Below are 27586 nucleotides of genomic sequence, written 5' to 3' on the forward strand. Positions count from 1 at the left end.
TCCAAAAATACAGGCAAAAATTAGGGGAAAAACAGGGCACAGGTTAATACCAACAAAAATTACTTTATGAATGGAGAGACTCCCAAAGCTGTTCCCATTTCTTTCAAGGGCAACTTAAATCACCACAGAACAAATGTAATGTGAGAAGTCACCCCTGCTGAGCTGCCTCATTCCGCATCACGGAAAACACATTCCTGGTTTTCATTAATCTGTGAGTGAGGAACTCATGCCACAACCACGTTAGCTTGGTGTTTTATATATTATCCAAGCAGCATGACAAGGTTTTGCACTGCAATGCCTCCCATAGAAAAAATACAATGTGAGGATTGTTGGAGCTGCCAGAATTCTCAGGCTTTACCATTTCAAACTGCAGGTGGGGGCATTCTGTCATGTTTAAAAAAAACAAACCTGCATGTAGAAAACAACTAATCTGATGAAAATCTTTGCTTTATCATGTAGCTTGCCACATGAAGATGATCACTAAAGTTTAAAAATTCTTGGTAAATGCCTGACCTGCTTATGTCCGTGTCATTGGTTCAAAAGTCTTCTCTCCAGCAGAAAGCATTAATCCCGGTTTTCAATCCCGGTCCTTGTTTTCAGGAGTTACTTTTTAGGGCACAGAAGGGAGTGTTCCACTCCATAGCTCATCCCATGAATCACTAGGCAAACAATACTATTTTCTTGCTGCAAGGGAAGTTATGGAAACAAAAGCAGTCATTCAAATGTTGTGATCCGGAACATGAATATACTGTGTGTGGCAGTGGGCAGCACACATGCCTATAAGAATAGCTTTCCCTTTATCCTAGGATTCCAGGACACACATTGTGCTTTGCAACTATGGCTAAAGAGCCCTTTGAACTGTTAAGTGGAAAACAGTTCCACTAAAGTCACTCAAAGTACAGCAAAATCATCATTTATTTGAAATCTGTAGTGTTGAAACAACATTTGATTGTTATTAAATAAATTGTTTTTTAAATGCAGTTATGGACTGTGGAAGAGCAGATACCAAGGATATTAAAATGACAACAACCATAACACTCTGAAACTGAAAAAGCTTGTAAAGTGATGTAGGCATGGTGCAGGGTTGTATTGCTTATCTTATGGGCACTATTCAGTAGGTGCCTACAACATTTGCACAGCCACATCCCATGTGACTGTTGCTGGAGCAATGCATGCATTGGCTGGGGAAAGAATCCCAATTTCTCCTACCAGCTGAGCAAAGAAGAACCTTTTAAAGTGGTGGTTCTCTTATATTTAGCAGGGGGAAAGAGACTCTCTGTTACTTCTAGCATAGAGTCTCTCCCAGTGGTTGTTTGCTGATGTCTCCCTTGTTTTTCTCTCAAAAAGGATATAGTGGAGATGGAAAAGGTGCAAAAGAGAGCAACAAAAATGATTACTGGGCTGGGGCACCTTCCCTATGAGGAAAGGCTACAGTGTTTGGGCCTCTCCAGTCTAGAAAAGAGGCACCTGAGGGGGGACATGATTGAGACATACAAAATCATGTAGGAGAGGGACAGAGTGGTTAGAGAGATGCTCTTTAGATTCTCACACAACACCAGAACCAGGGGACATCCATGAAAGTTGAGTGTTGGGAGAGTTAGGACAGACAGAAGAAAATATTTCTTTACCCAGCCTGTAATTAATTTGTGGAACTCTTTGCCACAAGAAGTAGTTATGGCATCTTGCCTGGATGCCTTTAAGAGGGGATTGGACAAATTTCTGGAGGAGAAGTTCATTACGGGTTACAGGTCATAGTAGGTATGTGCAAGCTCTTGGTTTTAGAGGCAGGCTGCCTCTGATTGCCAGATGCAAGGGAGGGCACCAGGTCGCAGGTTGTGTCTGTTGTCTGTGTGCTCCCTGGGGCATTTGTCTTGTGTGCTATCTGGGGCATTTGGTGGGCCACTGTGAGATACAGGAAGCTGGACTAGATTGACCTGATCCAGCGGGGCTCCTCTTATGTTCTTTAGTTGTGAGTGGTAGAAAGTGGTATATAAATAAATTATCAGCAACATAAGTACCTATATTTGAGCACTGAGAAAATGAGATATCACAACAGAAGTACCACCGGGAAGGAAGACATCAGGTTTCTACAAACAAATGCATAACAACGATTCGTGACTTGCCCTCTAACTGATTCTGAAAAGGCCTTGGCTTCTCAATGTCATTAATCCTGCAGGATCGTTTTGTATCTGCTTGGTTTTCCAAATTTAAATTAAGGCTTGAGTTTAAGCTATGCAGTTTAGATCTGAGGCCAAGCAAGAACTCATCCTGCCTCGGAGCATGTTCCCATTTAAAATGCATGCTGTTCTCCCACAAGGCATGACATGAATTCAGGAGAGGGAATGTCAAGAGGGTCAAGCCACAACCAGCATAGAGCGAAATCAGAGTGAGGCTACCAACATTCTCAGAAAAGAGAAGGTGTTTAGATTTCACCTTTTACTAACTTGACATTCTCATCAATACCAGTTCAGAGAAAGCACCAGTAGAGTCTCTTATATTTTAGTTTTGTTGGCCATAAACTGTCATTTATGTGTGTAGTGCTTGCCACTTAACTGTTTAGTTCCTATCATTTATAGCCACACACTGTCTTGATCTAGCTACTGTCTGTATGTGGGGTTACTCATATTAACTGCACAGAGTGAGCAGCTAAAAATGGCCATTTAACCTGTGCCTGGTTATTGTTGTGTGCATGTTACTCTGTGAGCAGCCAGAACTGCAAGTTCATTGCTCCTCCCATTTCCCTCTGTCTCTTCTTCTCTTCCTCATGCACCCAAGTTGCACAGGGGTAACAAATGAAAGAAAAGTTGTAACTGTGTATGTTTTTAGACCCCCAAGTGAAGAGCACCTTCAAAAAGAACAAGTGAACTCTCGGCTGGAAGCTATCAAGAACCGCCACAAGAAGGTGAATAACTAGCATATGTAGATAACTGCCAAGCTTTTAAACTTTAACAGGCCAAGAAGCACAAACACGTGCAGTGTGAAGCTACAGAACAAATCAAACAAGGAAGTCTTGCAAAAACAAACAAACAAAAACCCAAAAGAACCAATTGGTTCAGAAGCAAATCTTACCTGGAATGGTACCTTTTGACATTGATAAATCAGTTTCAGAAAAATATTTTCATATTTGTTGGGGTAAGAGCAGTATGGCATATGTGTTATGAAAAGCAGGACTGGCTAACTCTCTTATGTGTTAGGTTGCTTTCATAAGAAACATCAGATTTTAAAAAAATATTCCCAGCAATGTGATGTGTTTGAGCTAAATGAGCTTCTCATCCATTTTCTATCTCACTAGTGGTGCATTCCAGATGAAAATATGGGCATTGCATTTAGGTGGCTCTACTCCTTCCTGAAGGGCAGTTCCCATAAGGTGATGCTGGAGGACTTCCATGCTATTCCTTGGCCTTTGACCATTTGAGTGCCACAAGGATCCATCTTGTTCTCCATGTTTTTTAACATCTACACAAAGCCACTGAGTAAAGTCCTCAAGTGAGGAGGTTTGGGCTGAAGTGTTATCAGTATGCTGAGGCCATCCAGCTGTACTCCTTATTCTCAACAGCTCCTAGGGAGGCAGTGGATACTGAGTGTTGGGTTCTTTTTACTCCCCAGTGGGCTATAGCTGAGCCAGTAGACTAAACTACAGACCCCAAATTGTAACCAAAATGAACATTATTATTAACAGTATTTATATACCTCTTCTCAACAAAAAGTTCACAAAGCAGTTTACAGATGGGCAGCCCTAACCTGCACAGGTATAGCCAGCCTGCATGGCCTGCTCTGTATCCAGTGCAGATTGGAAGGTAGTTGGAGGTCACCTCAGGGTGAGGGGATCTCCTTACCCCATGTCAAGTCCCAACCTGCCCTACAAGGCTACTTGGATGCAAGGCAGGTTGGGAGGCAGCTGGAGGTCATTTCAGGATAAGGGGATATTTTAACCCTTACTCCATGTCAAGCCCCAGTTTGCCCTACAGGGCTCCTTAGGTCTGTGCCAACTATTTAGCTGGTGCAAATCTGAGCAGTGATTTAAGGCTACCTGGCCCAGAAGTGTGGGTTAGGATATGGCATGTACTGCCACTACCAATCCCACTGCCTCCTGTGCCTTATCCTCCCCCATTCTTCCCCACCAGGCACAAACTCACCTTCCTCATCTGGCACAGGAATGGATCTGAAAATAGCTGAAAATCAAATAATTGAATGACTTTTTGTCCTGAAAGGATCCACAGTCCATAAAGATGCATAGGAACACCAGCAAATAGCCACTAGAAAAGACACTGTGCTGGGGTGAAGAGGGACAGTTACTCTCCCCCTGCTAAACAGAAGAGGAGTGCCACTTGAAAAAATGCCTCTTGCCCAGTTAACAGAGGACAGTGCATCAAATAGGTAATTGATTTATGGAAGAGATCAAAAGACAAATATAAGCATGGAGGTGACAGAAGACATCAAACAGAAGTGAGATGGACAGAGCCCTCAGGCTTGCACTGTATTGCCATTTCCTCATCACTAGCACTGACTGAACCCTTTATACTGAGGCTGGCCCTGTGAGTATGTATGGCCCCACCGTTTTCAAGTCCATAACCTGCCTCCCTAGTGTCTCTGTCACCCAAGCAATTGGGAAGCCTGCCTTGGGAGAAATGCTGCACGACCAAACTGCGACCCACCAACTGGCTTTAGTGTCCTCTGTGTGGTTAGTGACTGGATTGATAACAGTGCGCTACTCTAGGCGACCCCGACACAGGGCTCTCAATGGCTGTCCATGGGATGGCAGATCTTCCCAGGAGGGTTGGTGAGTGCAAGCACAGGGGCAGTTATGGTGCTCCCAGACATATTCTTGGGGTAGAAATGTGTGCCTTTTCATCAAAGACAATAAGTACAAGATCTGATTACAACCCAAGAATCTTATTGCAGCCATAAGTTCATTTTGGCCCAGATCAGATAGTTTGTTATCAGCATGATTCTCAGGCTTACACATCCATCTTCCCTTTTGTCCATCAGGGAAGAAGGTATAATGCTTCCTTTGTGGTTTGTAACAATCCATAGTTTCCTGTTACATCTGAACTGAGGAAACCAAGGTCTGTTCAAACGGCGCTTGGTTAACAGACCAGATTTTATATCATGGCTTTTAATCACAAATCACAATTTTCTGAGTTCAAATGTAATCAGCAACTGTGATTTGTAATAAACTGTAAGTGAAATTCTCCAATCCCCTCTTCTTGCAAGTGAAGGAAGAGAGAAATGGAGGCAGAGTGCATGAGTCCATGCTGGCATGCGCCCATGACAATACCAGCCCAATCCTATCTAACTCAGGAGGTCTGGTCTAGAGGGTAGAGCCTCCGACTGCCTGAAGATAACATCCACAAGGTCGCCAGTTCGAGGCCACCGGCACCGTGCGACCTTGAAGCAGCTGGCAAGCTGAAGCCGAGCGATTCCATCTGCTCTGAGCGTGGGAGAAGGAGGCCAGAATGTGAAACCAGATCAGAGTGAAACACCTGGACTGTTGTGGTTCTTGAAAGATAGAACCTTCTTTCAATTGTAAAAATCCCCACGGGGATTTAATCAGCCTGCCTATGTAAACCGCCTTGAATAAAGTCTTGAATAAAGACCAAGAAAGGCGGTATATAAATACCTGTTTATTATTATTATTATTATTATTATTATTAACTCCCCCACTGATGTAGCTGCACTACTGCAGCACACGCTGCATCCTGTGTTTGTTTGTTTGTGTGTGTGTGTCCATGTCCCAGAGGTTTCCTCCAAGTAAAAGAACATTTGCTACCTTGCCTGAGGGGAAGTCTTTGCTACCCCACTGGGTTTACTCAGATCTGTGCCAGTGATTCTGCTGGTGCAAGTCTGAGTGAACCCGAGAAGGTGGATTGAGGCCAGGAAGGGGGAAGAGATATCGGCACCATTGCTGCCACAATATTTACCCCTTCCCAGCTTCTGCACACATCCCTGCCTTACCTCCACCCCATTCCTCCTCTCCCCAACCATCCCCTGTGCTGACTTATTGGCAAGTAAGGTAAGGGTGTCTTTAGAGGCCGTTCGTGGTGGTGGCCCAGCTTCATGGAATGATGTGTTGCCTTTGCAACTGCCATAAAGCACACTAGAACACAAGTTCTGGTGGTGCAGCAGGCCCATGGGATTAGGCCTGAAATCATGGTTGTGTTTAAACTAGTCCTTTATTTATGTTAATGCAGGTTCAACCTTGTTTCTGAGAATATTATTACTCTGTGAAGTATTGTGAAATTAAAGAGTCATTATTCTAGAAGGAACATGTGGTCTGTCTTCTGCTATTTTTGTCCGTACAGTTTGCCAGCAAAGAACTTAGGGTTTTAGACCAATGTTCTCATTTCCAACATCTCCCCTTTTTCTCTTTTTTTTTTTTTTAAAAAGGAGATGAAACTGCTGGAAGATAAACTCGTAAAGTCGCATTTGCTTATCCGGCACTTGCAAGAGACAGTGAGAACTTTGTCAGCGAAGTCAGATGATGAAGCTGACACAGAGTCCAGCTCATCAGTAGATGAACGGACACAAATAGCACGCGAGAGCTTTGAGGTAGGAGTTGAACTGCACTTATTTATTTACCAGTTGCTGACACGAACTGGGGAGAGACAAGAGTTTTTTAAGGTCAGTAAAGTTGGTATAGAGAGCTCTCAGTGCCTATGGATATACAGGCATTAATTTTATACCACTGTCATCTCTGGTTGAACAGGTTTTGCTGGTTTTTGAAGCATGACAAACACTAGCTTGACCAGATGCACTAGTGGGGGGGGGGGAACAAAGATGTGTGCATACTCCAAGCAACAGAGGGAGGGGGCCTCCTTCAAGTGTTTTCTGTCTCTACCTATGGACTGAATTTTGACCGATTACTGGAGCTCCCTAATAAATGTGTCTGTTTCTCCATCAAGTTGCCTTTCTATGGAACTGATCTCACAACTTTGCTAATGTGCTAATTCTGAAAATGTTGATATTTTGAGAATGAAATGCTATGGGATGATGAGAATTGTGACTGAGATGTATAGCTAACTCTCAAAAATGCACTCTTGGAGTTGCTACAAATTACAATATTTGTAATTAAAGTTTCAAAAACATTTTAGCAGAACAATGCATTGGAGCATAAGAAATCAGCTGGTTCAACATGCACCTGCCCCATTTAAAAGCTTCCTGCATATAGTAAACTACATAAGAGAGAAGAGTATGTTGAAGTCTTTCTGCTTTGCTTTTTTTTTTTTTTTTTAAATGTAGGGAGTTTTCTGTGTGGAAAGCATTTAAAAATGTGACAACACCCACCATGACCCACATGTTGAAGTGACAATCTAAAGAGATACAGTTCCAAAGTCTCCCACCTCGGTTTACTGCCTCATTCTGCCTAGAATGACTCTAAATTGCCATGTTGAGAATGTGTATAGAGAGTGTATTTGTGCCAGAGATGTTGTGAAATCCATGTTTCCCCCATTATTTCTAAGCATCTGAACATGAATTAAGTGGTGAGCATGTAAACAGGAACTGACCATTTGCCAAATGCTATGTGGATTCACTCAACCAACAGTTTCAGCAAGGTAGTTTGGTCACATGGATTATCTCCACATATATATACATACTTCTTACAGGCCACTGGGCTAAGCAAAGGTGCTGCTTCTGTTACATTTGCAACCTTGCTTCCTCCTTTCAAGTAGAAAATAATATTGGGGGGAAGCTAACCTCCTCTTGCAAAGGGGAAGACACAGAGTTAGCTGCCCCTCTTCCAGTCTTGCTTTCCATGCCCACCTGGGCAATGCTGAGATGATAAGAACCTCTCTAAGAAATGGGAATAATTTCCACATTGAAGAATTGTCCCTCAGAAATGTCTGTCACTCATTGCCCAGGGGAGAGTCTATGCAGCTCCACCATGGCAGCTTAACAGGAAAGGTTAAGAAAGGTGTGTGATTGAATCAAAGAAGAACATCGCCCGTCAGAAGCAATTACTTCATAATCTTGACATTGTTCCAGGGAACCAGAGAGATGTGTGCAGAGCAGTCAGGTGGCTAATGCAGAAGTTGGAGGGGGGGGGGGTAAGGGATGTGACAGCAAAAGCACATGGTACAGATTGTTCGTCAGATCATGTTGCCCTGAGCCGATGCATGGGGGAATTTTGCAGGTTGGAGTTCTCCTCTGGATAAGGGGACAAATGTTCCCTAACTGTGGAGCAAGCCCCGGCTGGTGCAATGAGTAACTCGGACCTATCCTAGCTATGTAGCGTGCGCAACTCTATGTTGACCCTTGTCAGGGTCAACAGGCCTGGGGAGGGGGATAGGATATAGCATGTACTGGTGCCACTGATCCCTCCCCCTCCTGGGCTCACCCTCATTGCTGCCCCCCCTCACCGTGGTTTGCCCCCTGAGCAGCATTTACCTGCTTCAGCAGGCTCTGCTCCACACATGGCACCAGTGGAAATGTTCTGGCCTTTCTGCTGGCGCTGCTTGAAGGCATGCCATCACAAAGTGCTTTATGGCACTTTTGCATGGGTAATGGTGGCGGAGCACACTCTGCTGATGCTAGTTCCAGATTGGTTGTGTCACAAGTGTTCATTGATGCTGTGTATGCTTTTGTGTAGAGAGCGTCCAAGCTTCCTGAGACAACTGTGGGCTGACAGTTATCTAGAGTGCCTACAGTTGGATTTCAGAATCTAGTCCCTGAACCATACTTTCCACTCTAGTTTTAACAAGTTTAATTATAGTAATTGGGAGAAAAATGGCCAGATGGGAACCACTGTAAGCCAATCTAATCAGAGAAATTAGTCTAAAAATCTACAGAGAAAAGCCAGAACTTACATAAGCGCTGTGTGTATCACAGCATTGGAGCAAGACAGAGGAAGCAGACTTGGCAGACGCTTTGAGGCTACAACTGTGAAGGGACATAAGAGAAGGCCATAAGAGAATGCTGGATCAGACCAAAGGTTCATTTGGTTCAGCATGCTCACACAGAGGCCTATTGAATGCTTCTTTGGGGGAAGCCCACAACAAGGAAAAAAAGGCCCCTGTGGCCCCTGGCAACTGATATTCAGAAGCTCACTGTTTCTGAATGTGAAAATTCCATGTAGATACCAAGATTAGTAGCCAGTGATAGACCTCCATGAATTTATCTAATCTCCTTTTAAAGCTACCTAAGTTAATGGCCACCATGACGTCTGGTAAAGTCATCTGGCAGTGAATTTCAGCGTTATTTCTTAATTTATGATGTATAGTGTGAATGTAGTTTTGTTGCCAGTTCCAACTTTATTTAAAATTGAAATCCCACGCTTTTCAGGAAGACTTTCAGGCAGTTTATAGTAGATTTTTAAAGACAAACACAGTGCGGAAACTAGAATAACAAAAAGAGCTAAAACAACACAACTGCGAGAAAACTGCCACCTAATTCAAATTAAAACTATTTTTAAAAGATCTGGGGAAGGCTGACAAAAAAGCTAAGCCTTCAACTGGCCATGAAAAATAATCAGCATGATCATAATACAGTCCCATGCAGAGCACATTACAACTGCGTACCTGAGAGATAACTAGGCCACACGTAGTTGTGGCCAGGTCTGCTTGAGAGAAGAACAGGTGCAGCTGGCACACCTGCCAAATCTAGGCAAACATACTGCAGGACTCAGCAGTCACCTGGACCTCCCAAAACAAAGATGGTCTGGCAGTATTCCCAAACTGCAGATCTGGTTCTTCAAGAGGCGTGCAACTTCATCAAGATCAGAACACACCCTTATGGTATCAGCAGGTCTCCTAACCTGAGAAGCTCAGTCTTGTCCAGATTGAATTTCAGCTTGCTTGCCCTCATTAGCCCTTCACAATCTACAACTGCTAAATCTCTTGCTAATCAATGTCAATTCACTGCTAATCAATTTCATTTGATGACCTCCTAAGTTCTATTGCTATGGGAGAGAGGCAACAAATTTTTTCCATACCCTGTGTGATTTTATGAACCTTCTTATTGGACTGTGTTTGGCACCTACATTTGCCTATGCAACTGCTTCAGCGTATTGGTCCAATTAGTTCAGTCAGTGATGGCTCTAGCTTTGGGGTTGCCCAGGGTCAAAAGTCCTACTAAGGCCACTCTTTGCCACGCTCTTACCATGCTAGGGTCAAAATAGCAAGCAAAAGCAACATTCATTTCCTTAATAAGTCTAACTAGAAACACAGCGACCTACATTATCCCGGGAATTTGGGCCTTACTGGAGAGTAAGTGAGTGTGCTTTCGGTGAACCAGCAGCTTTTTCCAATGGCAGACCTGGCAAAACACATCCAAGCATTCCTGTACTTGAATTTAACAGCTCAATCCTATCCTCCCCCCACCCCACCCAGCCAATGCAGCTGCATCAAAAAGGCTTGCTGTGCATCCTGCAAGGGAGGGGGGAGATCAGAAGGCTTGATCTCCTCCAACACAAGCCTCCTGCTCCCCAGTGGGTCTCTCGAACCACTGTACCAGCTTGTGTTTAGCTGGCACAAGTCTGAGGAGAGAAGGGGGGCATGTTGGTTGCTATCAGAGGGGATAACATCTGGCACAAGGCACCTGTGCTGGGTGCCACCTCTCCTCATGTCCTATTCCACCCTCCATTACTCCCTGTAACACCCTCCCCCCACTTTGTTCTACCTCCCCTGCCAACCTATTTGATTGGGGGGAGTGCTCTGTCTCCTGCCTCCGCATGTGGGGCCTCTATGGCCTCTCAGCTGGTGTTCAACATTGTGTAAGTTGTATGACAGCTGTAAGGCAGGATCTGGAAGAAGAGAAGCCCATTAGGATTGGGCTGTGAGAAACCTAGGTTTAATTATGTCACAGGCTATTTGATTGGTTGAGTGGAAGCTGCTCTGTGACTTCATCCCACCCCTTTCCCTAGACAGGTAGGCTTGACTGCCCAGTTGGTGGACAAATGCAAATCTCACCAGGAGTGTTGACTGGAAGCTATGGTTTCTGGGAGAGTCCATACATAAGGAAAGATCAATACAGATCTGCCACTTGTGGCTATCAAGCAAAGAACTTCAGAAGAGCATCCCAAAGTCCTGGATGGGGTGGGGTGGCTAGAAATGTCCTGAAGAAAGAAATAATTTGCAAAAAATAGGGAAAAATGAGGGCAATTATTGCACATTATGTTATATCCTATCTTATTTTGATTGCTTTCTTAATAATCCCTAGCGTGCAATTTCCCTTTTTCACAGCAGTCATACACTGAGTTAATATTTTCTTCAAGCAATCCACTGCTATTTAGCAGATCCTGACCCATGGTGCATCATGTAGTTCTTATTGTAACCAAGGCAGAGTGAAATGGGGCTGTAGTTAATTACTTAATGGACACCACTGAGAAGCGTTAAAGTAGAAGCAGCATAATTTATTAACATAATTTACAATGACTTAAATTCAGTGCAGCTGTCAAGCCTTCCAGAAGCCTCTCTTGCTGGACAAGTATGAGGAATGGGACCCTGGAAGTATCCATATGTAATATATAGTTATGTAATATTGTAATATTGATGTAAAGTGAATACAAATACAGTTCAAAGTTTTATTGGCCAAATACCGTATGCCAGTGTTTCTCCAACAGTGGTATGAGTACCACCAGTGGTACTTGAGATGGTGTCTAGCGGTACTTGCAGGACCCCTGGATCACCTGCCACCCGGCAGCACCCTCCACATTTCTTCTTCCTCTCTGTCCCCCTCTTCCTTTTCCTAGCCTGCTATTGGAAAGAGAAGGGGAAACAGTGGAGGCAAGTAGGCAGATAGAGATAGGAGCCCCCTACCATCCAGCTGCCTCTTCAGTTGGCCTCATGGGTGGCCAACCTTATTGTTTTGTAATTTGGTAAATTCTAGTTAGGATGTTATAAAAACATGGTGGGCATGCGATGTCACCTAATTCTTCCAAGAAGGCCTTTGGTACTGGAACTACATTCTTGGGTCATACAGACCTTATCTCATTGTTAGAGGTATTCACAAGCATTTATTTATTTATTTAGGTTTTATTCCAAGGAGGAAAACTGCAGAAAGCAGTATTGCGTGTTTTTATTCCAAAGATGCATTTTTATAGATTATAATCGCTTTTAAAAGTGTACTAGGTAGATTATATTATTATTAACAGTATTTATATACCGCTTTTCAACTAAAGTTCACAAAGCGGTTTACAGAGAAAAATCAAATAACTAAATGGCTCCCTGTCCCAAAAGAGCTCACAATCTAAAAAGATGCAAAAGAACACCAGCAGACAGCCACTAACACCAGCAGACAGCCACTAGGCTGTCTAGTATATATAGGTGGAATAGTGTCAGTAGATGTAGCCGCAGTCATTATCCGTGTACCACTCCGGTCCAGCACATTACTGATTTTTTTTAATGATTTCCCAATTTATTTTTTGTTTGCGGATTTTGGCCCCCTCAGCCCCATGAGAAGTTATCAGTGAATAATCACACCTCTAATTATCTCACTAGTTCTAGGCAGCAGTGTTTTCATACTATGGTTCTTTTCATGAAGTGTCTGAAACTTGGTTCATGTGTTTTGGCAAGCAGGCTGATCCCGGTTTTACCTGTGTTAAACCACTTTTGCCATTTGTTGTCCATTTGGGAGCTCTTTGCAGTCTGCTTGGGTTTTCATTATCCTGACTTTAAGTTTGGATGTCTCACCATTCTTCCCTAACTCAAGATCAATTACTAACAAGATAAATAACATTGGTCCAAATACTTATCCTTTGGGATTTCCATTGCTTGCTTTCTTCCATTGTAAGAAGTCTGTTTATGCCTATTCTCTGTGTCCTGTTCTGTAACTAATTACCTGTCCTGCTATGACTGCTAAGTTTACCCAAGACCTTTTTTGGATGGGATTTGACAAAAGCTTTTGGAGAGTTTGAGTATATAATACCTATGTGGATATCTCTATCCACATACATAATAACCTTCCCAAATAAAGTTTTGTTTTTCCCCAAGGCCAATTGAAGCAATCGCTTCTGGCAGCAGGTTGGTGGGGAGCACCCATCTCTGACCATCAACTTGCCTCTACAGGTCTTACTGCTCCCTAGCTTGGAAAAGGGGGGGGAGACATAGACAAAGAGCAAACTTTGTCTGGAACAGTGGTAGGAGCAAAGTCTGGCATATTGGGTACGGGGGCAGCTTTTGGCATGCCACATCAGGCCTCGGGAGGCCAGCCCTGGATGGTGACAGATAAAAGCAATTCTAATTTAGGTGAACAATTCAACCCTAATAGCAACGTGTGTCCATTAGGGGGCACTCACTGCTTATCCAATCTTTGTTCCATGTCTAATTTGAAAAGTGAACAGCCTATACATAGCTGTATCAGATCTTGTCTGGTCTCAGAAGCTAAGCAGGGTCAGGCCTGGTTAGTACTTGGATGGGAGACCACCTGGGAATACCAGGTGCTGTAGGCTTATACCATAGTCTTTCGAGACTGAAAGTTGCCAACCATATCAGCCTAGATACATATCAGCCTAGATACATATCATACACATGTTTCACATATTGTTTTATTTACTTGGTTGTGTGGTCAGTTGATTTGCAAAGGCTTATGGTAAATAAAAATGTCTTAAAACAGAAAACAAAAAGTAATAACCTTAGTTACAATAATCAATACAAGTAAGATATTGAGTCTTAATGAAAAAATTCTTCGATTCTGCTGTGAAATCAGAGATCTTGTAATTTGTTGAGGATTGCAACCAAGTAAGTTTTCATCTGACCAGGCACCGAAACTGGCTTCCAGGGTTTCCAAACATTTCTGAGGCTGTTCTGCCACCTATTGCTTCCCACTGCAGCATCCACCCAACTCTTGGTCACCATGTGTTCCTACGCCAAATGGATGTGTCTTGTTCCACAATGAGTCTCAGTATTCTTAAAGATGTGGACAACAAAGTAGGTCTGGTATAAAGGATCAGTTCTAGGGTGCAATCTTAAAAGTGTCTAGAGCTGCTAAAACAAGAATTCTGGTGGTGGTAGGTACTTTTGGCTGTCACAAAAGGTGATACACCTGAGTGCAGGGTGACCAGACGCCCTCTTTTTCCAGGACATGTCCTCTTTTTTTTAGCCTTGAGTCCTGGAAAGGAACTTAAATGTCCTCTTTTTCCCTGTGAGCAGGCAGCACATAGCCTTTTTGTAATTAATAAATTATGTGTACCAATTATGTGTAATACAGTTTTAAATTAAATAATATGGTGTTTAAATTAACCGCATGAAATCAATATATGAATGCTTTTAGCTTTTATTGTCATGCCCCACATTTTTCTTGGATGTCCTACATTTTGGAGTGCCTGGTCCTCTTTCGTCATTATGACATCTGGTCATCCTGCCTGAATGTGTAGTCTGGATGCTACCACAAGCAGCAAGCATCACATGCCAGCAAATTCTGGACACTCACTGGCCAAGGTAAAATCTCCTAGGCAGTGGTACAAAATGTATGACAGCTGCGAAGCCCTTGGAACTTGGAAGTGAATGGCAATGATGCGAAACATCACCCAGTGATGTTACCACATTCACTTCTGAGTTCAGAGGCCTAAAACGAGTCTCCAAACAGTGGTTAGAGGCTCAGGCAGGTAGGAGGGCTTTTCATTGTGCATGGTTTTCGTGTGCTGCAGCTCTGCCTGCTGCACTGAGCCTCTTGCCTCTGGAGGCTTGTGCTGTAGTCTTGCTGCCAGACAGTGAGTGGCCTGCAGTGCCCTGGCAAGTGCCTCATGATGTCCCAGGGCCATTGGGAATCACTGGCTTAGGGGGTGGGAGGGAGGTGGGGTGGGTGGAACAGGAGTGGGGAGGGCAGCGGATCGATACCTGGCAGGGCTGGTTTTGGCAGCAGTGGCACACACCAAAACCTAACCCCTTTCCTGGCCTTGATCCACCTTTCTGGATCAAAAAGGACTTGCACCAGCAATATCGCTGGCACAGGTCTGCATAGACCCTTGTCCCAAGGAGGCCTCGGATAGCTGAAACTCCTCCACAGGATGCTGCAGGTATCACACTGGCACTACTGCATCGTCACATGAAGAGTTACAGCAGATTGGACTGCTAAGGTTGTTTTATCTTCCCAGCTGCACTCTGGAGTGCACATACCAATCTTGCTACCCATAAGTGTGTGAGGGTGGGTGGTTGGCCAGACGAGAAGGGCTCTCTTTTCCATTTCAAGATTTCTTGCATGCTAATTACATACCATTAGTTTTGAGTGTCATAGAGGCTATTGCTATTAGATCTCTCATCCACATAGCAGGGAAGTTGAATTTACCAGCTTGTTTCTTCTATTGTGAGAGGAGCTTTGTTAATCATAGTCCCTCCCACTCAAGGGTGAGAATAGGCCTTGGCGCTGATAATTTGCATTTGTTTCTTCATTCAGATTTATGTAGATCTAACAATGAAAATAGTCTGCTATCTAGCACTGAAGATGAACTGGAAGAAATTATAAACTAGCTGGCATAAACTGAATAGTTGCTGGCTTAAACTAGCTAGGTGTCAATCTTAAAAATGAAGCAGTTAAATTCATGTATTGACTCCTCCCCCCCCATGAATGTTACAGAAAATGTTGGTACTCCCATAAGCCCTGGTGTTGTGGTTTCCACGAAAGCTGTTTGGAATGACAGATTGTGTTGTTGGTAGTATGTGGAACCTATAAGGAGGACTGTGCTCTGTGTATATTTCCACCATGAAATAACTGCAGAAAATTAGCTTGCACGGGCCGGGGGGTGGGGAATGGTCAACGGAGTCTGTCTTTGGTCTGAAATGGTGTTACTTGCAGCAAGAGGTAAGGAATAGGGCGCTTTGTCCTGTAGTTGGGGGAATAAGCCAGTTTCCCTCCAATGCTAAGGAACAACAGGGGTGGTTAGTAAATAGGCACTAAAACAGTGTAGTGCTTGGTCAATCAACATGCCCTGCAACAATGGCTTCTGCCAAGCCCAACCATTCTTAATTTATGTTTCTGCAGAACTGGTGCATGCATATAGTACAACTTGTCTGAAAATCCAAATCCTCAAATTTTCATGCTATTGACAGTATTTGAGCTATTATAGCTGCTATAAAGATACAGCTCCTCTATTTCTGTCCAAATGCAGGTTTGAATATGAAGATGGACATTGTGTGTTGTACCAAGCCTGCATAACTTGTGTCCCATCAGACCAAATAAAGCCCAACAGTTGTGTATGACCAGGAACTTGATAAAACTCTGGTTTTACTGTCTTCCTCGGAAGAGCAGCTGGCCGACTTTAGTATTGAGCTAGTCAGCTGCCTTCAGCTTCATGGGTCACAAGGTGTTCAGATCTGTGTTGTATAAATGGTTGGCTCCATCACTGCACAGAAGCATGGCTTAAAGTCCAGCTCTGAGTAGTGCTGATGGGAAGTAACTTGATACTTAAATTACTTGCTATTCTATACTTAGATGACTGAGTTTTCAGTTTAAAACCCGATAACAGCAGTTCACAAACTTCTTACCTGCACAACCCACTTCATTGGTGGTGGTCAGGTTGCAGGCCAGTGCCAGCTGCCACACCACAAGCCATTATGGAGTGTGATGCAGAAGTCACTTACAGGTTGTGCCAGCACACAACCTGCTTCATCAGCTGCAGAAGCCTTGCAGAAGTAGTTATATGTGCAACTGTGGGCTGTGACCCACCAGGGGGTCATGATGCAATTTTTGGTATTCCAGGGTGTGATGGGCAGCCAATGAAGCAGGTCATGCACCCGTGCAACCCAGAAGTAGCTTCCAGTCACATCCCATAATGCCCTGCAACTTCCTGGTCATAGCCAGTAGCAGACCTCCCCAGCCCTACATCTGGAGCAAAGGTCCACAATGGCACCCCCTCTGCAGGCCATCGTCACTCCCCCATGCAAAAATCCATCCCCCCCCCCACTCACCTGAGGCTCCCAGAGCCTTGTGAGACCCAGGTCCACATCGGGGAAGCCTCTCTGAGGTTCCCCGACACGATAAACTGTGCTTCCAGGAAACTAGAAACACAGTTTCCACCCCCGTCAGGGGCCTCAGAGAGGCTTCTGTGGGATCCTAGTGACTCACGCATAGGGCATTTACCCCATCGGACCCAATGATAGGTCCGCAACTGATCGCAGCAGGTCCACAACCCACCAAAAATCAGGTTGTGACCAGCTGGTGGGTTGCAGCCCACATTTTAAGAAACACTGCCCTATAACATTCAGTATCTTGGTTCCAGTATCAAATGATATATTGATTCTGATAAGGGCAAAACTATTTCCAAGAATTAATCCAAAATCTATTTTTTAAATAAATGCATTTCATTGGAATTAGGAGTTCCAGAGATTTTCTTTCCAGATATTTTCTTTTCTCTCCCCCAACCAATTCCATTAGCCAAGAGGAATAAAGAAGGAACTTTAGGCTTCAGCTAAACTGAATACAAGGAACCAAATGCCCTGACAACAGTAAAACAATACACAGCACAGTTTTGTTAAAGCCTACTGCTCATCAGGAATCCTCAATAGAGTAATCTGAGTTCCTTGGTGAAAGGGCTGGATACAGATGGAACAAGTAAATAAATTTGATGGATTGTCTGTTCTAATGATGTGCCACTTTTTCTTTCTTGTGTAGCTCTGGTCAGAGTCAGGAACCAAAATATTGCCGGAATCAAGTGACCTAAGGCTTCGAAGAATCCCAAAGCACACCAGTTTTGTGGATGCCTTTCATAGGGTCAGTGTCATGAAGACAGAACTTCTAGTGGAATCCAGAAAAGCATGAAGGCCAGATACTTGAAGCCTTAAACTCGTGCACAGAAGTTATAAGTACTCTCATCTAGTACAGCAGGGCCAGCGCAGACATGAGGCCAGTTGAAGTGGGGATGCCCGTCTCCATCTGCACTCCTCCCACTCGATAGATTGGAAATTGCTCTCCCACAGTTCCAGCAGCAATGGCTGGAAAGCACACCCTACAGTTCTGGCAGCAGGGTGTGGGGATATAATTGGCCCATAAGCCAATGAGATTCTGTCAGTGGCGTCACTAGGGTTCGCGTCACCTGGTGCGGGATGCCAGTGCATCACCCCCATGCAGTGGGCGGGGCAGCACCCCAGGTGATGGGTGTGGTGATGTACCATCACTCCGCCCCCACTGGTTTTTTGGCTGTACCTTTTGATAGAACAAAGATAGAACATGTTCTGCATGAAATTACTCATTGATTGATATATAACATGACAGTATTATTCTTCCAAATTATGATTTTAGTGATTTTGGTCACTAGTGGTGTCACACACACCGCCTGGGTGTCAACTTACTAACACCTTATTGCAGCAGTTCTCAAACTTTTAGCACTGGGACCCACTTTTTAGAATGACAATCTGTCCAAGACCCACCAGAAGTGATGTTATGGTGGAAGTGACATCATCAGGCAAATTAAAATAAATAAGTATAAATAATTAAAGTAAAACAAATACCATAATTAAGTAAGCAGAAGCCAGTCCTGGTCCACCAAGTGAATTTCCTCTGTAGCCTGCCTGCAATAACACCCCTACTCCAAAATCAGTAAGGTTTTCAGCCCTACCCAGTGCCCAGTTCAATTTAAGAACTTCTGTTTAAACCAGAACATTGTCAGGATCCACCTGGCTTTGCAAGTCTCAAAAAGGTTCACCTTATCAGCTGAAGCCTCTGTTTTGATCCTTTTTAGTGGGGGGGGGGGCTGCCTTCTGGAGCACTTGTTTAGCTCCAGGTGCATAGGATCAGGACCATTCTGGTAGCCTTGTATTCTCCTTCACCTGATCTTCCACAGCAGCCAAGGCATGTTTGCTTACTCACGGGTAAATGCAACCGTGAGGCTTAGTTTTGCTTTCCATAGGGCTCAATACATTCATCTGCTTGGAGGGAGGGACCTCCTTCTCAGGTGTTTTTGGGGGCTGCATTCATTGGATAATAATAATAATAATAATAATAATAATAATAATAATAATAATAATAATAATAATAAAAACTTTATTTCTATCCCGCCCTTCTCCCCAAAGGGACCCAGGGCAGCTAACAACATATAAAAGAGATTAAAACATAATTTCAGAAACAGATAAAAACATATTAAAAACACATTAGCAGAACCCATAAAAACAGTAGTCAGATAAAAGTCAGAATAAAAGAGCATAAAACAGCAGAGGAATCAGGCCTGTAAAAAGCAACTAAAAGATGTATAAAAGATGTTAAAAAGGCCATGAAGTCAGAAGGCTTGGTTAAACAACAAGGTCTTCAGGCCTCGCCGAAAAGTCTCAAGAGAGGGAGCCATTCTTAAGTCAAGGGGAAGGGAGTTCCACAACGTTGGTGCCACTACTGAGAAGGCCCTATTTCTTGCTGCCGCCCCACGTACCTCCTTAGGCGGTGGCACTTGTAGAAAGGCCTTCTCTGATGACCTGAGAGGACGAGCCGGATTGTACGGGAGTAGGCGATCTCTAAGATAGCCTGGCCCAGAGCAGTATAGGGCTTTAAAGGTCAAAACCAGCACCTTGAATTGGGCCCGGAAACGAATGGGCAGCCAATGTAGCCCCCGGAGAAGCAGGCTGACAGAGTCAAACCGCCTAGCTCCAGTGACCACACGGGCCGCCGTATTCTGCACTAATTGCAGTTTCCGAACCATCTTCAGGGGCAGCCCCACATAAAGCACGTTACAATAATCTAACATCGATGTCACCGTAGCATGGATCACCGTGGCCAGGTCTGCACGATCCAAGTACGGACGCAGCTGGCGCACCAGCCAAAGTTAAGCGAAGGCCCCCCTAGCCACAGCCGCCACCTGGGAATCCAGGAGCAGCTGCGAGTCCAGGTGGACCCCCAAGCTGCGGACCTGCTCCTTCAGAGGGAGTGCAACCCCATTCAGAGCAAGCCGATAATCCAGCACCTGCATCGAGGATTTCTGAACCAGGAGAGCCTCTGTCTTATCCGGATTTAATTTCAGCTTGTTGGCCCCCATCCAGATACTCACTGCTTCCAGACAGCGCTCCAGGCCCTCAACCGCCACCCTGGAGTCTGGAGGAAAGGAGAGATAAAGCTGGGTGTCATCAGCGTATTGATGACACCCCACTCCAAACCCCTGGATGACCTCTCCCAGCGGTTTCATGTAGATATTAAATAGCATGGGGGACAGAATTGAACCCTGCGGCACCCCGCACCTCAAAGGCCAGGGTGTCGAACAGGCATCCCCCAGCACCACCATCAGGACCATTCTGGTGTCATTGGATTCCCCTCAGCCTGCCCTTTCCACCAAACTAAGGCAAGTTCACCTACTCACGAGTAAACATGCGATACAGCTCAGTTTCACTTTCCATAGGGATCCATGCATTTTTGTACTCCGGTTTTTTGGCCATAACATTTGATAGAAAGGAGATATTTCACTCTGGTTTTTTGCATTGCATTCCACTCAAAATTCCACATCCAACGGTATATAATAAGATGGGGTTACTCCTAACCACCTCGATTTTAGCATGGCACCCCCCTGTGCGCGTCACCCGGCATGGCCCGCACCCCCCGCACCTCCCTAGTGACGCCACTGGATTCTGTTAAAATCTCCATGATTGCTTTCAGCAGTCACCTGGAGATCCAATGCTTATTCCTTAAGACTCCAGGCCAATTCAGAACGTTTGGCAAACCTACATACAGCTGGGTGGAGGTGCAGAGGAGCACAGATTATGCTTCACAGATAGTTGTCCTTCCTGCATGGTATTTATCAGTTTCATCACCTTTCTTTATTTTAGTTTGGAAGTCTCTCAACATCTGATGAGGAGAAAGATGAAATAATCAGTCATGTAGAGAGTGATCCTGGCGTCTGTGGCTTAACGGAGGACAGTTCAGAGGAAAGGTAACTGCAGATCACAGAATTTCTGAAAGAAGGGGACAAAAAGAGTGTGGGTGAAGAATACACACATCCAGATATGTTTGCATCAGAATGCATTGGCAACATGCTAAAAACAACTTACTATACAGCTGGTTCCCTATCTAGGGCTTTGTTTCTGGGTTTTTACTCCCCATGTGACTCCTAAATGACTAATCTTTGGTTTTTTCTGAGGATTTACTGGCTGCAAAACCTGGGCATGAACCTCCCCCCTTCACACACACACATGCAGTTTCCTCAGTCCAGCACTCAGTACTCAATATGAATTGTTTCCATTCCCTTGCCAGCCTTGGGGTTGAGAGGATTAGAAGTCTGGATAGAGTAAGTAAACTGCAGCCCAGAACAAACATGCAGAAACCCACCTGGAAATGGGCATTTGGATATTTTTCAAAATAACACAATACTCAGTCTTCTTAACCTGAACTCTATCCAGAGTTTCCACCTACTTTTGAACAGGACTTTACCTATTGTATAAGAGGTAGAAAATTGAACAGTGAGATGTTCCCCAGCATGCATTCATCAAGATCAGGGTGTCCAAACATTTTGGCAGGAGGGCCACATCATCTCTCTGACACTGTGTCAGGGGCTGGGGAAAAAGAAAATTTACTTCTAAAATTTGAATAAATTTACATAAATGAATATATTAGAGATGGAACTTATATGAATGAATGAAGGTCTTGCAATAGCTCAAGGCCTATAAAAGGCCTTGCACAAAGCAAGGCTGGCCTTTCCTTTGCTGCCACTGCTGCATCACAGATGTGAAACAGCAAGCAGTGGAGGGAGCCCTCGTCCCACAGCTCAAGTGAGAGGTCGAACAGTTGGTTGTCACGCTGAGAGCAGTTGCATTGGACCAGCACAGTCTCCAGCTAGTGTCCAGAGGGCCAGAGGCTCATTGGAGACTGGGGGTTCCCCGCGGGCCTGATTGGGAGTCCCCGAGGGTCGCAAATGGCCCCCGGGCCAGGGTTTGGGCACCCCTGATCAAGATGATAGAAATTAATGAGAAAACTAACTCTTGATGCTTAGGATCAGGCTGCCGATGTTTAATATATACTTGTTTTTGTTTGGAAAGATTGTAAAATGTGAGACAGAACTCTCCCACCCCTAATATCCACCTTGCTCCTTTGCCCACCCTGTTGTTATTATTTTTAATGAACTGTTTGTACAAGTTCAAAGACATCTGGTCAAAGACAAGGTCAAGACATCTGTCATTGGATTATTCTAACAGCTCCCCAGCCAAGTGGGGAAGGGTGGGGCATAAGTGCTGACTTCCTAGTGTGGTTCATAATAGTACTGAGAAATTGCTATGGGCAGCCTGTGTGCAGTGTGTATGTTTGCTGCTATTTTGGATGCATTTCTGCTGTCTCCCACCTCCAGGAAGCAACTGGAGGAGCTGCCTGACATTATTCAGTGCTTAGGCCTGCTCTGTTGGCAAGTTTGTCTGGGAGGGGGAGGTGTATATGAATGGGAACTATGAGAAATGAAGTACCAGGACAGAAGAAATAAAGATGGAAAGAAAGGTGACAAGACAACTGGATTATGGAACTGTGATTCTCTAAGTGCCTTTCTAGATTTGTTTGTTTAAAGTGTAATAAATGCATAGTTAACACATTTTAGGGTGTGGTATGCAGATAAGTTCATTCAAGTGAGCAGTTGTGTTGTGGGGAGTTTTGCGTTTGCCCAGTATGCTTTTTTGAATATTTTGTTATAGGGAAAGCGTGATTTCCCTCACACCCCAGCTGGCACTTCTATTGCTCATGCAATTGCTATGAGGAATGTGGTAGCAGGAGGATCATGACACTGGTTGGATAATGCCTGTGATAATGTTGTGATTCCAGACTCTGTGTCATCTTCAACTGAACTTAGAGGCTGAGTGGTCCCTCATCGCATCACTCAAGCACAGGGATTTTTGTGTAGTATTTTTGAAAGAAAAGAATTGAAAATTCCAGCAAGTATCTTTTCCTCCTGCAACATTGTCATGGGGACATTCTCTCTGCTTCCCCCCTTTTTTTTATTTGATGAATGTATGGCCCCCTCTCCACTATCGAAGCACAAATCTCCCATAATTCTTTCTAAAAATAAAGCAAATGAGCAGGCTATACGCTTTGCAGCAAGGCTCCCACCCTATTTTGTGTGGACAGGATATCCCACTATTCCTGCTGTTTTGGGGATGAACTGGCATAACATTAAATGTCTGGGTTTTTAAAAATTCTGGATAAATCAGAAGACCCCATGCAGACCTTTTTTTCCCATCTACAGCTTAAAAACGGAGTGTAAGACAGTTTCTGAACAATCCTCATTGGCCGTCCTTGTTTCTCAGAAATCGGATCCCACTTCAACTGATACCAAATTGTCCCAATCGACCTGGAGTCTGCCATCAACAGATAAAATTCCACCTTCAAGTTGTAAGTTCAAATACTTCCTTTTAAAAACAGTATGGCACTGGCTGGTTGATAAAAGTTCACACATATAATGCATACATGTGCCTTTGTGAGTACACTTGTGCTTGCTCATTCACACACGCACACAGTGCCTTTTTCCCTGGAATTGTTCCATCTGTCGCAACTGTTCTAAGAGAGCCAAGTTCCTGTGAGAGAATGAATGAGTGAGTCTCCGAGCAGAAATACAAAGTATATGTCATCATTGAGGAGTGTGCTGGGCTTGCTTGGAGCCCTCGAGCCTTGCACTAGACCCCAGTGGTGCCTTCTGCCTGCCCCGTAATGCGCACTGGGTGCTGCCATAGGTACTAAGTGTTTAGGAGTCAGCCAGGACGGATAGTCCCTCTGATGTGCATGCACCCTCAGCCACTGATGCCAGCCCTGTCACTGAGTAACTACAAACCAGCTCACACACATCTGCAATTCGGGGGACCAGGCCTACCACATCAGATCCCGTTTCTTACATAAATGCTTGCAGCTCTTTTGCTAGAGATCCACCATTGTAGATAGCTTATTCACTGGAAAGTAGAAGATGTTCTTCTTGAGCAATGGGGTGGAATACAGGACATGGATCCCATGTGTTCCTGGACTCCCCCCCTCCCACCGTGGATACCAAACCTGAAGATACCAATCTGCGGGAGACCCCATAGAGGACCTCCGGATGCAATTGGAAGGCACTCCCAGTTGCATGTGGAGGTCCTCTGTGGGCCCTCCAGACGTGGGTTTGGAACGCATGTTGGGTCAAATCTGCAAGTTCTGAAACTGCAGATAAGGAGGACCTACCTGTACTACTGATTGCATCCTTTTCCTTGTATGTGGACAAATAGGACGAGAGATTTACTACACTTTATTTTTAAAAAATGAGAGCTAAAAATTAGGGGTCTGGAATTCCCACCCTGTGGCTAGGCCAGTCGTGGGCCACTACTCTGTAATGACTGTTGATTGCCCTGCAGCAGGAAGCCACTGCTTGCCGGCATGTTTTACCTCAGCATTCAGCTCTTTCTGTATCACTAATCTAACTGCAGTTTGGTGGCTCATGGAGGCTCTTGGGACTAATTTTGAGGCGTGTATAAAAAGTATATTTGGGGCAAGATGGCTGCTTGTGAGTAAGAAATATTTTCTAGAAAATGAGGAGCAGGTACAGGTCAGGAACCTACATACTTATCATATAGTCCAGGGCTACTGTTCTTACACAGTAATGACAATACGTGGCAAAATCAATCCTAAATGCCCCTCAGTTGGGCAAACATAGCACAGGCTTCATTATATGTGACATCATATGCTCAGAAGGCATAAGAATCCACTCCTGTATCTCTTTTTGAATGCAGTATGACATCTGTTTCGGTCTGTATTATCTCCGCTGACTGGCATCAATTCTCCAGGGTTTTAGATGGGGGCCCTTTTCCAGCACTACTTGGAGTTACCAGGGACTGAACCTTCTGCATGCAAAGCATGCAGTCTGCCACAATATGATTTCACATCATCTCCCAAAACACTGATTAATAGCAACATTTAAGGGCAGCTTGATATGTTAATTTTATACGGAGGAGTCTCATCACAATCTGAGAAAACCCATTCCTTCCATGAAATGCGCCCATGAGATAACATATCTGACAAGGTTACTATTTATTTTGACTAGACGGATATCTGTGGTTGTGCCTTAGTCAAGCTGCATAGATGTATAATTCGGAGAACAAGTAGCAATGGAAGAGTTACACAGTTGTCTTACTGTGTAGTGAGATTTCTTTGTAAACAAGAAATACAAACTCTGCCTTAGAAGAGGTTGCTGATGACAATAAACAGCATCTGATAGACAAGTGGTCATCTCCTGTTTTTGCCAGAGAGCAGAACAAAGCCAAAATCCAGAAGTTGCCAGCTGCCATCCTTTGTATGCATTCAACTATAGATAGTATGGTGCTTGTTGTGCCAAAATCTTCTTTTAGAGATCTTATGTCCACTATAGACTAATTAGCCCCCTCTTCTTCACTCAAAATAGCCCTAGTTTTGCACTGTAGCACTGCTGGACCCCACCACCATCTGGACCCCAACAGATGTCTCACCTGTTCAACTGCAGAGGTCCTCCTTCCTTCCCTCTCCCCCCAGCAGCTTCTCCAGCCACCACAGCACCATCTCAGTTCTCAGCAGCTCTTTGGCATGGCAGCCACACACCAGCTTTCCCCCCCCCCTTTCTTCCTACACCCACACACCTTCCTTCTGGTGCTGTTTTTATCCCTGAGGGCCCTGTTGCCTTCAAGTGGCTGCAGCTGTGCAGCACACTCACTGAATGATAAGGCCATGGTGTTAACCCCATGTTTCCCAGACCTGTCAGAGTGAGGGGGCCACTGCTGACATTACACCCTGTCTCCCTGAGGGATATTGCACATTTCCACTACAGTGGATGCACAGAGGCTGGAACTGCTGGTATGGATATGAAGGAGTTTGCTAATGTGCCATTGACTAGGATCTACCAAAATGTAAATTGAGTTCTGGTCTGGTCAGGCCAGAAAATACAACCTTCCCATTTGGCAGTAAAATACAAAACTGCTGCAGATCAGGCTGATGAATTCAAATCAATTTTTATGAAAAATGCGACTGCTCCTTCACTGTCTTCCTGGTTTCCTAGTCCATAATTATTCCACTGGCTCCCGTGTTCCCTTGCCTGTTTTCAGGGATGCCACATAGCCTTTTCTATCCTTAGGGCCCATGAGAAATATTTCTGCAGCTCCCCTTTCCCCTGGCCTTTGCCCAACCCTGTTCCTCCTCCACATCTCTTTCTCTCAAGTCTCTTCCAATCATCCTTCCTTCAAGTTCCTGCTTCTGAATCCAGTGGCAATTTTATTCTCTCTGAGCCAGCAGGCCTCTGAGTTTCTAAGGGGGCGAGGGGGGCGCTCTCTTTCTTTTCCAGTGCCCCTGCAGCTCTGCATGCCGGGTAGCTCAGGATGGGGCTGTTATGTATGTAATGAAATGCTGTGTAATGTCTAACCAAGGGGGAAAAGTAGCAAGTGTCAATATGCGATATGAGAATGTTATGTTTCAACTTTCTAAAGCTGTGGACCTAAGTCATTCCCAGGATTACTGGAACTACATTACCCGTAAACCTACTCTTGAACCGCTTGTAGATGGGGCAGTGTGGATGCCCTTGGACCATGGCACCTTTGTCCCGTCCACAGAAGAATGCAAAAGGTTAGTGCCATTGAGTGAAAGAATTTGGAGATCTCACTCCTGGGAAAATAAATGCTATTGTTATTTCACAATGACTTCCTATTTGTTTTTTAACTATTAATTCCCTTTCTGTTAGATTACCAGCATAATCCTATTCCTGTCTTCTCAGAAGTAAGTCCCATTATGCTCAATGGTGCGTACTCCCAGGAAAGTGCGCATAGGATTGTTGCATAAAAGTCTAAACAAATATTATCCAACTTTCCAGTGTTGACGTAGCCATGCAATGGGGCACGCACTGCATTCTGCGGGGGTCTCCTCAAAGTAAGGGAACATTTGTTTGCTTACCTTGGGGCTGCACCGCAGTTGCATCAGTGCTGGAAAGTTGGATAGGATTGCAGTCCTAAGGCTGCAATCCTATTTATACTTTCTTGGGAGTAAGCCCCACTGAACACAATGGTACTTACTTCTGGGTAGACACACATATTGTGCTGTCAAGGTGTAATCCTATACACACTTGAAAGTAAGTCCTATTGAACTTAGTGGGACTTACTTCTGAGTAGAGATGTATAGGATTGTGCTGTTAATCTAACTATAGCTCATCAGATACAATCTCTGTCAAGATATGGCACTGATATGGGCAGGTGGAGAGGCAGGTGTACCTTAATTAACTCCTTCACTTCTCTGCTTCTCCTTCATAGGCCTTCTGTTCACTTGGAAATCACCTGTTCAATAGGCAACGGCCCCATAGTATTTCTTCTATCATTCCCCCTCGCCAACTTCTGTATAAGCTGCTACTACACCCTTTCAGATGACCACTTTCCTTTTTTCTGGGGGGTACATTTGCTGCCCTTGAACCTAATGTTCGAGTAAACATTCTGCCACATTTTTTTAAAGCAGGAATAATGCAAAACACCTTGTTTCAGAATCAAAGTGTTTGTTCAGTGGTTCTCAAACTGGGTGCAAATGCAAAACCGGGTCACGATCGTAATTTTGAGGGTCTCCCCAGCATAGGGAGTCTTGCAGAGGCTGACTGGGGGCTTCCCACACCTAAGTGAGGCTGCTGCAGGCTCTGGTAAGTGGCAGCAAGCCCCCGTGCTCCTCCAAAATGGCGTGATCCAGTGGATCATATTGCTACCTTCCCCCCACCCCTGCACATACTTACTGTGGCTCAAACTCTCCCAGA

At 44.5% G+C, this 27586-nt stretch overlaps 1 protein-coding gene across 4 annotated transcripts in view; it reads left to right on the plus strand.

Moving 5' to 3' along the window:
* The window catches only part of LMNTD2 (lamin tail domain containing 2), an 87055-nt gene that overhangs the window by 44847 nt on the left and 14622 nt on the right, over window positions 1–27586 (plus strand). For all 4 annotated transcript variants that reach the window (XM_066610874.1, XM_066610867.1, XM_066610882.1 and 1 more), the window contains 6 exons: window positions 2827–2902; window positions 6388–6549; window positions 17542–17640; window positions 20670–20773; window positions 23063–23208; window positions 26289–26424. In XM_066610874.1, the coding sequence (XP_066466971.1) occupies window positions 2827–2902; window positions 6388–6549; window positions 17542–17640; window positions 20670–20773; window positions 23063–23208; window positions 26289–26424 (723 nt within the window). The remainder of the gene's footprint in view (window positions 1–2826; window positions 2903–6387; window positions 6550–17541; window positions 17641–20669; window positions 20774–23062; window positions 23209–26288; window positions 26425–27586) is intronic.

The sequence above is a fragment of the Tiliqua scincoides genome, chromosome 1 (genome assembly GCF_035046505.1).
Source record: "Tiliqua scincoides isolate rTilSci1 chromosome 1, rTilSci1.hap2, whole genome shotgun sequence".
Taxonomy (NCBI): domain Eukaryota; kingdom Metazoa; phylum Chordata; class Lepidosauria; order Squamata; family Scincidae; genus Tiliqua; species Tiliqua scincoides.